The 11,241-nt window shown below is 51.9% G+C and overlaps 2 protein-coding genes across 3 annotated transcripts in view; one reads left to right on the top strand and one right to left on the bottom strand.

The window, feature by feature from the left end:
* Swsap1 (SWIM-type zinc finger 7 associated protein 1) overlaps window positions 1–2,440 on the top strand; it is a 3,466-nt gene extending 1,026 nt beyond the window's left edge. The window contains exon 2 of the mRNA XM_050125519.1: window positions 333–2,440. Within this exon, the coding sequence (XP_049981476.1) occupies window positions 333–926 (594 nt within the window). The 3' untranslated portion in view covers window positions 927–2,440. The remainder of the gene's footprint in view (window positions 1–332) is intronic.
* Window positions 2,441–3,752: 1,312 nt separating this feature from the next.
* On the bottom strand, window positions 3,753–10,023 carry Epor (erythropoietin receptor). Of its 2 annotated transcripts, none has more exons than XM_050125614.1 (8): window positions 8,323–10,023; window positions 7,183–7,315; window positions 6,670–6,845; window positions 6,426–6,583; window positions 5,594–5,747; window positions 5,424–5,511; window positions 4,640–4,727; window positions 3,753–4,546 (listed from the first exon to the last, which is right to left on the bottom strand). In XM_050125614.1, the coding sequence occupies exons 1-8, from the start codon at window positions 8,435–8,437 to the stop codon at window positions 3,935–3,937; spliced, it is 1,524 nt and encodes a 507-aa protein (XP_049981571.1). In that variant the 5' UTR covers window positions 8,438–10,023; the 3' UTR covers window positions 3,753–3,934. The 2 variants fall into 2 exon arrangements, with proteins under 2 accessions (XP_049981571.1, XP_049981572.1); XM_050125615.1 differs by having other exon boundaries at window positions 3,753–4,531.
* Window positions 10,024–11,241: the final 1,218 nt, after the last annotated feature.

Raw genomic sequence — 11,241 nt, 5'->3', positions numbered from 1 at the left:
CTCCTCTCCTCTCCTCTCCTCTCCTCTCTCTCCCCTCTCCTCTCTCTCATCTCCCCTCTCCCTCCCCCTTCTCTCTCCCCCTCTGATTCGGAGTTTCCTTAGTATCAAGCCATCCTGCTACATAATGAGTTTTCTCATCCTGGGTAACGTGAGCCATGATACCTGCTGAACAAAGGCCAGTGACAGAGAAGGGCAAAGGCTGCTGGTGCTTCATCCTGAACTTTGCGTATGGAGCATGAGAGCCTCGACTGGGAAAGAGTGGAAGAGCCATGGCAGCCATAGTATGGCATCTTGGCCTCCTATATTAAATATTGCCTTTTCCTGTCTTCTAGAAGGTTCGATTCCAGTACCCATCCTCAGTTCCAGAGCTTCTCCAGCTGCTAGCCTCTGCCCATGAGGCCCCAGGGCCTGCCCCGTCCCTTCTTCTGCTGGATGGCCTGGAAGACTATCTAGCAGAAGATTCAGGGGCCCAGGAAGCCGCCTACTTGGCTGCATTGCTTCTGGATACTGTTGCCTACTTTAGCCACCATCTTGGAGCCAGTGGCAGCTGCGGGCTTGTGGTGGCCCTTGAGACCCAAAAAGAAGCAGACGGTGATGTCCCACATCTGACATTGCTTCAGCGGTATTTTCCTGCACAGTGCTGGCTGCAGCCAGATGCCCTAGGCTTGGGACAGCAGTACTGCCTTCGAGCCAGCCTGGCGTCGGGCCCGCTGAGCCCCAGGATGGAGTGGTCAGTGACTTTCTTACCCAGTGGAGAGATGAAGATCACCCCATGGCCTACCCAGGCTTCTAAGCCCTGCTCAGATAGAAAAGGTTCAAGTGCTAGAAACCAGTCATTAACTTTGGCATGTGACAACCTCTCTGGTCCTCAGTGTCCCTTGGATAGAACACTGACTTCGGGGACAGTTGCAGAGTCAAAGACCTGAACAGTGTAGGTTTTCTTTTAAAGACTAGCACTGTTGAGAGCTGGTGAGATGGCTCAGTGGGGAAGGGACCTTGCCAACCTGCATGATGCCTGACTTTGATTCCTGGGACCCACATGGTTGGAGTCTAGAGCTGACTCCTGCAGGTTGTCTTCTGACCTCCACTTTTGGGTGGTGACACACACGCGCCCTCCACACTAATAATAATAAATAAATAATAAACCCTTCTAAATAAATAAATATAGTCAGCTGGAGCTTCCTTTGCCCACTGGCTGTCATTGATGAGATTCAGCCACGTTTCCTAGTTCATTCCTTTACCTCTTGCATTCTCTTCCCAGACAGGACCTTGTGTAGCTCAGGCTAGGCTCAGACTAAATAAATACTTAGCAGAGGCTATCCTTGAACTTCTGATCCTCTAGCCCCATCTCTTGAGGGCAGGGCCTCTGGCGTGTGCTCCTATACTTGACTCCTCTTGCCTACTCCATGGGTGCCTGTATCCATTACCTCTGTGTCTCTGCTTACATACTGTTGGGATTAAACATACACATGCCCTTGCACATGTGTGTAGGGTGTACGGCTGGGAGTGGACTCACTCCACATAGAGTATAGGACATACATTTTTTTAAAATATTTATTTAGTATACAATATTCTGTCTGCTTATATGCCTGCAGGCCACAAGAGGGCGCCAGACCTCATTACAGATGGTTATGAGCCACCATGTGGTTGCTGGGAATTGAACTCAGGACCTTTGGAAGAGCAGGCAATGCTCTTAACCATTGAGCCATCTCTCCAGCCCAGGACATACATTTTTAATGCATTAAACTGATTTTGAGCATGGTTATATGCAAAATGGTAGGCCCAGCTTTGGGACGTAGGTGTAGGAGGTCACTGTGTAAGGTTGTCCTAAGCCACTCTGGCATACACTAGACCCTGTCTCAGAAGAACCCAAATGGGCCAGGCTGTTAATCCTAGTGTGTTTAAGGCCAGCCTGGTTTCAATGGACTGTTCAGACCACCCAGGGCTACATAGTGAGACCCTGTCTCAAAGGCAAAACAAAAAAACTAGGGAGCTGGAGAGAGGGCTCGGTGGTTAAGAATTCTCCCACAGGATGTGGGTTTAGTTCCCAGCATTCCTATCAGACACAACATTTGCAACTACAGCTCCAGGGGATCTGATGCCCTCTTCTGGTCTCCTTGGACATTGGGCAAGAAGTGGTGAACATACATACATATAAGCAGAACGCTCATACACATGAAATTAAAGGATGTAGGGCCCGGGTCTACCCTTGTTCCTGGGGTGCATCTTGAAGACAGTTTTTGGTCAGCTAACTAAAGCATTCTGTTTGTTTCTGTGCTCCCCCTGTCTCACCTGGTGATTAGCTGTAGTGCATTGTTGACTTCATCTTTGGCATGGTAATTTTCCATCTGCCTGGGCAGAAATCCTTGTGCAGCAGCTAGGTATATAAAGATTTTCCCAAGGTTGAATAAAGGGCATTCGGCTGATCTCCTTTCGAATGACCCTGGTCTCTTTGTGTGTTCTTTCAATCTCCAGGCCCTTGCCCGACTCGCATACGGTACAGTGGCACATGAACTGTACCGAGGGTGTAACACAAAACCGGGTGTTACAAAAGTATATAAAAATCTTAAAAACAGACGGAAGAGATGGCTCAGAGGGTAAGAGCACTGGCTGCTCTCCCAGAGGTCCCGAGTTCAATTCCCAGCCCCCACATGGTGGCTCACAACCATCTGTAATGAGACCTGGTGCCTTCCTCGTCAGCAGTACATTGTATGCTTAATAAATTAATTAATTAAAAAAATCGATCCTGAAGGTAAGCTCGGGACTCAGGGTGTTGTATAGGGGGGGGGGGTGAATAATTCATCCTGTAATGGGAGCTCCTTAAGCTTGGGAAGTAAACAACTCAAAGGCTTCAGGGAGACCCTGGAACTCTCAGACAAGCTGAGCTACTTAGAAAGGATGCTCTCTAACCTGTGGAACTGTCTGCAGCTGTGCAGGGTGCTCCAGGCTTCCAGTGCTGGGGTGAGCTTTGCTGGTGCAGCTGTCCGAGTCACTACTCCTGCAAGTAACCCCTCACCCACATGTGCAGGAATGCACATAACTCCAGTAAAACTCATTGGGTCACCAAATTGGACTTCGGTGGCACGAGTGCTTGGATCTGGTTTTCTATCTGGGTGAGTAGATGTTGGTTTGTGCCCCCCAGGAGCAGTGTGGATGCGGCACTAAGTCTCAGGTGGCTCGTGTTGGCAGCTAGGGAGCATGCCCTGACTGTTGTGGTCCCTCTTCATGTTTGCCAGATCCACAATTTCAATCTTAGCACCAAGACTTTAGCTATGCTTTCCCATGGTCTAGGTCCAGGGAAAGTTGGGGTTTGAAGGTTTTTACAGAGGCTGTGGTAGAGTGCATAGTGATTGCACATGTGTGAAGCTCAAGTTCAGTTCCCAGCACCACATTATCTTGGTATGGTGGAACAAGCCTGGAGTCCAAACACTCGGGAAGTAGAAGCAGGAGCTTCACAAGTTCAAGGTCACCTTCAGCTACCACATCTCAAATAAAATATGGGCTAGCAAGAGAATTCAGAGTAAAAGCATTTCCCATGCCAGTCTAGGAACATGAGTTCCACGTAAGAAACAAAAAACCTGGTTGTGGTGTGTGGTCTGATGGAGCAATCCAAAGACAAGATGGGGGCAGAGGTCAGAGGAGCAACCAGAAGCACAGACAACCAGCCCGGGCCATGAAGCATGGCAGGAACAAGGCGGGGGAGGGAGTCGACTCCATCTATGAGTTACACACACAAATCAGATACAGAGTGGTAGAAAAATCGATATGTATATATTTCTATGTACAGACAGATAACTGTCTATCTTGACATTGCAAGGCTGTTGCTTCCTGGACAGGATGGGCTGGGCAGAGGACCGAGGTCAGCTGTGACTTTAAGTATGGCCTTCAGCCCTGTTCAAGAAGTTGTGGGCTTGGGATGGTGTAGGCTGGCGTCCTAGGAGCAGGCCACATAGCTGGGGTGCAGAGGCTCTGGGTCCGGGACAAGGCTATTCTCATAGGGGTGGGAGTAGGGGCCATCAGATGCGTCCCCATGGACTCCCTGGGAACTCCCCGAACTGTAATCTGTTGAGATGCCCGAGTCAGACACCACAAGGTACAGGTACTTCAGGTGAGGTGGAGTGGGAGGCAGCTCAGGAGGGAGTGCCCGAGGGCAGAGGCGCTGGGAGTTGGGGTCCAGGATGGTGTACTCAAAACTGGAAGGTGAAGTGCCCTCTGGCCTGGGCTTTGAGGCCAACTCAGAGGGGCAGGAAGATGCTTCCGAGCCTTCATCCATAGTCACTGGGTCCACACTGTCCCCAGATCCCGAGAGGTCCTCACTGCATGGGCTCCGGGGCAGCAACCACTCATCCAGTACCAGGTAGGTGTCCTGGGCATGCTCACTGCCCGTTGGCTCCAGTAAGGGCCCCTTGTCATCTGCCCGTGGCTCCCCTGCCTGTGTTACCCCCCAGCAGCGCTCTGAGAGGACTTCTAGGTGAGCAGGTGGGTCCTCCGGGAAGGAGTTGCTTGGGCTCCACCACAGACAGCCGTCCTGCTGTAACAGCCACAGCTGGGAAGAGAGCACCCTCCTGCTCAGAGGCCTGGGCTTGGCAAGCGGTAGCAGGGCAGCCCCAGGAGCCGAGAAGACAAACAGGTCACCTACCTGGAAGTTACCCTTGTGGGTAGTGAAGAGACCCTCAAACTCACTCTCTGGGCTTGGGATGCCAGGCCAGATCTTCTGCTTCAGAGTCCTGTTGAAGTCAGAAAGAAGTCCATGGGTGTGTGCTGCTGGGCACTCACCAGTGCCCTCTCAGGTCCCCCCACCACAGTGAAGCCAAGATTCCTGCAGGGGGGTGAGGTCCTACAAAAGGGTGTCTGGGATAGTTTTGAAGGATGCAAAGGAGTTCAGTGCAGGCTCCCTCACACCAGTCATCTCTCCTTTCCATAGGCTGAGGGTGGAATCCCCGGAACCACCAAAACGCGTGCGTGCATGCGTGCATGCGTAAGTGCGTGTGTGCGTGCGTGATTCCCAACGAAGTAAATACCCAGGGCCACGAAGGGCTGGCAGGATGTGTACTTTCTGGAAAAGTAGGACGAGCAAAGTTTTGAGTGCACTGGGAATTATAAATACCGCAGCATGTAATTATCAATACGCAGCATGGTCAGGTCATTAAAGCCACTGGGCTTAAATCTCTTCCATTAACTGTCTGGTTGTTTTTACAAGGTTGACTACATCGGGAAATGGAACCCACAAAAGAATGCGGGAAGGAGCCATCGCTGAGGTCAAGAGAACTCCAGCAGGTGACCGAGAGAAAGGAAGTTCAAGAGTCTGGGTGTGGTCTGGCTTGTACTCTATCACTGATAACGGGGTACTCTAGGCCAGTGCTCACCCCTCAGCCTGCTTTCCCTAGAGAGAGATCTGACGTTAGCTCGGGTTGGGGGCTCACCGGCGGTGGGACAGCAGTGCCACCACTGCCAGCAGCATTGAGATGAGAACGAGGATGAGAGACAGCGCCAGGATGAGAGGGTCCAGGTCTGGGAGACAGGAAGGAGGTCAGGGAGGTTTGCCGGGTGCTTGGCCCACCTCGTTCTTCTCTCCGAGGAACTGGAGCCTCACCGCTAGCTGTCAGCAGCGACGCGGGCTCAGACCAGGCGCTCCAGAAGCCGCTGAAGCTCGGCTCGGCCATGCGCGCTCGAACAGCGAAGGTGTAGCGCGTCCCGCCCCTCAGGTTGCTCAGTACACACTCAGTGCGTCCTTCCAGGACCTCCACCTAGGGTTCGGTGGAGCCAGAAAATTTTACCATCTAGCACCCAGTGAGAAGATGTGGGAGCTTGCACGGAGGCATCTAGTCAGCACCCTAATAATGGGAACGGTACTTGGGGGCACTCAAGTAACGGTATCACGGACAAGGCCCATTTTTTGGCTCCAGGCAAATCAGATCAAGGACCCCCAAAGCCAAGAGCTGACTCTGAGCCATATAAAGGAAGAGCCAGGCACCTCACAGAGAACACCTCCCTGACATCTGAGGATGTGAACTAGGTTGTGAGCCGGGCTGAGGCCCGAGAGAAGCCTGAGCAAAGTGTGAGTGGGGGGGAAAGTGGGCGTGAGCTAACGTGAGCGCCAATTAGGTATGGTGCCGCTCAGGGGACCCTTGAGGTAAAACGAGAAAGACTCAGGAAAGTTGTTCTCTGATCCCCTCAAGGGCACAGTGGCGAGCGTGCACCCAGCACAGAAAAGAGAGCAATTAAAAAATAGCGATGGTTGGGGCTAGAGAGATGGCTCAGAGGTTAAGAGCACTGACTGCTCTTCCAGAGGTCCTGAGTTCACAAGTAGACAGAACCCTGTAGAATATTTATAATAAACAAATCTTAAAAAACACAAACAGCGATGGGGACCCAAAAGAGTGGTATTTTGGGCCAGGACGCAGGGAGGTTGAATGGACGCTCACCCTTTGCGTGGCCCCTGCCCTGTTGCCTGCAGACACGTCCACCTCATAACGGATGTGGGTGGTCATAGGTGCCCCAGGAGGTGGCAACCAGCGCAGCACCACGTGGCTGCCCTCCTCCGCCCGGCGCGCCAGCAGTCCCGCAGGGGCGTCCAGGAGCACTGCAGAAAGTGAAGCAAATCGGGTAGGCAGGGACACAGCCCAGCCTCCACCCCGACCGATGTCGCTCCCATCCCCTCTCACCTACCAACTTCATTGATATGGATGGTGCGGTGGTAGCGAGGAAATCCGGAGGCCGCCGTCACGCGTAGCTCCAGTGGCACGAAGCTCGACGTGTCCGCTGTCGGCAGTGAACACCAGAAACGCACGGAGCCGCGTACTGTGGGTGCCTGGTGCAGGCGACATGACTTACGTGACTCACCCCTGTGCGACCGGAGAAACCGAGAAGAAAAGATTGGATAAACGGGAGGGTAGGAGATGATTGGAGAGGTTTTGATTTCTTTTGCTTAGATAGTGGAGACCAAATTGGAGCGCCCCAATTCCATTGGAGCGCCCCAATTCCAATATGATGGACCGTTGATGGAGAATTATTCTAACCCCGGCCACCAGGGGGCGCCCTCCGCCCATTTCCCCCACCCCCACCCCTGCCTGTCACCCTTAACCAAGACTTCAGACCGATGGAGACATTCCAGGTTATGACATTCAGGAAACTTTGCTGCCCCGAACCCCGCCTTAGGTCACCTAGTCCTGGGAGACTCACTCGAGCTGGTAAGAGAAGCTGTAGTTGAAGCCCATTCCGGAGCTCGCCGCTTCCTCCCAGAAACACACCAAGTCCTCCAACCGCTGGGTGAAGCACAGAAGTTCTTCGGAGCCCCGGGATGCCAGCAGGGCCGCTAGGGAGGGGGGTTGCCATGGAGCGGGGAGGTGGGTGGTGGTCAGGGAAGTCGAAGTCTGTACTCCACAGTCCCCTAACCCTCCCTCCTATCGCCTGTGCAGACCCGATAATTGTAGTGCCCCGCCCTCTTCTCCAAGAGGGCCTTCGAGGGGTCTTGCAGAAGTGGCACCTCTAGAACTCGCAGTAGCGACCCCGCCTGCTTTGTCCCAACCCCGTGCACACGCCCACTCACCCTGCAAGTTGAGCGGTGCTGGCCCCGCCCTAGCGCGCGTGTGTGCAGAGTACTGGCCTCCTATCGGTCCCCGCAGGCACCCGGTTGCCCCCCGATAGCGCCAACCGTGTCCCCCGCCCCCCTTCCTCCTCCTAGCAAGAAGTGGAAGAGATCTAGCACCACACGCCGCGCCAAACCGTGTTTACAGTCGCCTGCAGACGGGTCCTGTTCTCCCACCACCTTATCCACTTTCCAGGGCCACTGTGAGTTTGATCACTTCCAACTAGGAGCTCTGACCTACTCTGCCCTTCCGAATTCTACCACGTCTCAGAGTCCCTCAAAACACAAAACAGAGCCAAAGGGGTTGGTTAACCTGTCACCCCAGTAGTTGAGAGGTGAAGGAAGGAGAATCAAGTTCAACCTCAGTTACATAGTGAATTTGAGGGCAGCCTGAGCTACCATAAGACCCTGCTTCAAAAACAAAACAAAAACAGCGCAGGCAGGGTGACACTTGCCTTTAATCCTAGCAGTTCAAGGCCAGCCTGGTCTACCTTCTGAGATCCTGTTTCAAACAGCTAAAACAATCTTAAGCCTTTCTAAGACTTTCCCCCTGGGCATGGCTCAAGGGTCAGACATTGACATGCCTCATCAGGTTCAGAAACCAATTTGACTGTAGGACCCATCTGGGGGTTCAGAGGACGTGGATGTGTGGCCCCTGAGACCCAAGCTGGAAATTCAGGAGGTAGCATTGCCCTCTACGACTTAATGAGGGGGTACCCATATATAGCTCTTACCTTTGCTCTCAAACTTGGGGTCCGGGAGGCTGGGTGAGGGAGCCCAGGCTGCACCAGCAAGTAGGAGACAGAGGGGGCCAACCCGAGGCCAGAGGGGCACCCTGAGGTGGTCCATGATGCAGCCCCAGTTTCAGGAAGCCCAGGGCTCCAGCCCCTCCGTGTCCCCCCCCGCCTCCCCTCCCCTTTCCTCTTTCCCCTTTCCCCCAGTCCACAGCTGGGTCAGCAGCAGCTGCCGGACACAGCTGACCAGGAGCTTCCAAGTGGCAGCTCCCTCCAGGGGGCGGGGCCAGCACGCAGTCGGGGACAGATAAGCCACGGCCTCCGGAGGGAACAGGGGCCCTCTTGGGCACAGCCGCCGCCGCCATAACCAGTGTAGGGGGGTGGGGCAGACAGCATGGTTTTGTTTCGGGGAAGGGGGTTGGTGGTTGCTAATGTGGTCACGGACAGGAGACTTACCTTCTTCATGTCTAGTCTGGGCGTTTGTAAATCTGCCCTGCTGCGCAGACCAGCAGGACACAGATGGAAGCTGTGTTGTTGCACTAGGCGGTACCTCTTCCCCAGTCCAGTTCGAAATAAAAATCCTAAAGACGACTACCAACTGGATGTGTGAGTGGAACCAGGCCGTGCAGTCTGACAAACAACATGCTATGGTGTTTTCTGTTTGTGGATTACACCGATTTCGGAATAGATCATTATGATTTTAAAAATCGTAAACATTTATTTATTATGTGCATGTGTGTGCGCACGCGTGTGTGCATGAGTGCGTGGTGTGCATGCCCCAATGCACTAGGGCACATATGGAGGGCACAGGACAACTTTGGGAGCCAGCCCTCTCCTACCATGTGGTTCCCAGCATTGGGGCTTAGGTCTCACCAGCCCGGTTTTTTTTTTTTTTTCTTTCTGAAACAGGGTCTTATTGTATTCCAAGCTGACTTCAAACTCACTGTATGAATCACTAAGGATGATCTTGAACTTCTGTCCTCCTGCCTCCACTTCCTCCGTGTCGGGATGGATGGCAAGCATGCACTACCATCTCCGGTCTATGTGGTGCTGGAACGGAACCCAGACCTCAGGCATGCTGGACAAGGGCTCTACAATGAGCTACAGCTCCGGTATTGTTTTGTTGGTTTTTGTTTGTTTTTGTCACAGGGTGTCACTAAATAGCCCAGACTATTCTGGAATTGTGGCAATCCTCCTGTCTCAGGTTCCTGAATGCTGGGATCACAGACCTGTGCCACCACACCTAACTTCCTTTACTTTTAAAAAAGAAAGTTGAATGGGGTGTAGCTCATGGTACAGCCCTTGCCTAGCAGCAGAAAGCCTCGAGTTTATCCCCAGCACCACCAAGATGGACAGAAAGGTAGGTGAATTCATACATATGTACATGATAGATACATGTATGAATGCACACACAAAGATATATGTGTGGATATGTACATACATATATGAATAGATACATACATGGATAGATAGGTAGAGAGATAGGTAAATATGCACATACAAACATATATACATACATACATACTGCTCTTGCAGAGGACCTGGTTTGGATTCCCAACACCCACATGGTACCTCACAACTGTCTGTATTTCCAGTTCCAGGGGATCCAACACCCTCTTCTGGTCTCTATGAGCACTGTACACATGTGCACAGATGTATATGCAGCCAAAATGACCAAACACATAAAACAACAAAAGACAGATATCAGTGTGATTCTCTTCCTCAAGAAATGGGCTTTGGGGCTGGAGAGAAGGCTCAGTGGTTAAGAGGATTGCCTGCTCTTCCAAAGGTCCTGAGTTCAATTCCCAGCAACCACATGGTGGCTCACAACCATCTGTAATGAGATCTGGTGCCCTCTTCTGACCTTCAGGCATATACACAGACAGAACATTGTATACATAATAAATAAATATTTTTTAAAAAATGGGCTTTGTTTGGAAACCGCTTGGTTATATATCAAAGGCTCAAACTCAGAGGGGTCTTCCTGCTTCTGCTCCTCCCCCCCAAGCCCATGCTGTGATTACAGGCGTGTGCGCCTTGCCTGGCCTAGAGATGTGTATGGGGCAGGGGGACACTCTCAGGCTAGTTCAGATGAGAAAATGAGAGGATGCCGCACATACAAATGACTAGCTCTAGACCAGGCTGGCCTCGAACTCACAGAGATCCACCTGCCGCTGTCTCCCGAGTGCTGGGATTAAAGGTGTGAGCCACCACCCCCCACACCCAAATGGTCTTTTTAAAAAAAGATTCATTTATTATTTATACAGTATCTTGCCTGCATGTATGTCTACACGCCAGAAGAGGGCACCAGATCTCATTATAGATGGTTGTGAGCCACTTTTTAAAAAATATTTATTTATTTATTATGTATACAATATTCTGTCTGTGTGTATGGCCAGAAGAGGGCACCAGACCCCATTACAGATGGTTGTGAGCCACCATATGGTTGCTGGGAATTGAACTCAGGACCTTTGGAAGAGCAGGCAATGCTCTTAACCTTTGAGCCATCTCTCCAGCCCTGTGAGCCACTTTTGTGGTTGCCGGCAACTGAACTCAGGACTTTTGGAAGAGCAGCTAGTGCTCTTAACCGCTGAGCCATCTCTGCAGTCTGATACAAATGGTCTTAAGGAGATTTTTGACTAAAACAAACAACAACAAAACCAAACAAACAGAAAAACAGTAGCTGAGGAGACGGCTTGGTAGGTAAAGTTCGATCCCCAAGACCCGTGTCAAAGGCAGGATGAGGAGTTTCTACATGAATCTCACTGCAGCAAGATGTGGATGGATCCCTGCAGCTCACTGGCCAGCCAGTCTAGCTGAAGAGGTGAGCACCAGGTTCAGTGAGAGATCCTGTCACAAAAAATAGGATGGAGCATACACAACTCAGATGTTTTAAGTCTCCCTCTGGCCTGTGTAGTG

This window comes from Alexandromys fortis, unplaced genomic scaffold (assembly GCF_014885135.2).
Source record: "Alexandromys fortis isolate MF-2015 unplaced genomic scaffold, M_Fortis_MF-2015_v1.1 scaffold_242, whole genome shotgun sequence".
NCBI lineage: Eukaryota > Metazoa > Chordata > Mammalia > Rodentia > Cricetidae > Alexandromys > Alexandromys fortis.
The sequence above is the reverse complement of the archived record's forward strand: the minus strand, read 5'-3'. Positions and strand labels throughout refer to the sequence as shown.

Bases quoted from the DNA above. Each gene is read 5' to 3' on its own strand.
- Epor (XM_050125614.1), bottom strand. From the start codon at position 8,437: ATGGACCACCTCAGGGTGCCCCTCTGGCCTCGGGTTGGCCCCCTCTGT. The intron at 6,846-7,182 runs GTGAGTCTCCCA...CCGGTCGCACAG, and splicing joins AGCTTCTCTTACCAGCTCGA to GGGTGAGTCACGTAAGTCAT. The intron at 4,547-4,639 runs GTAGGTGACCTG...CTCTCTTCCCAG, and splicing joins CCCACAAGGGTAACTTCCAG to CTGTGGCTGTTACAGCAGGA.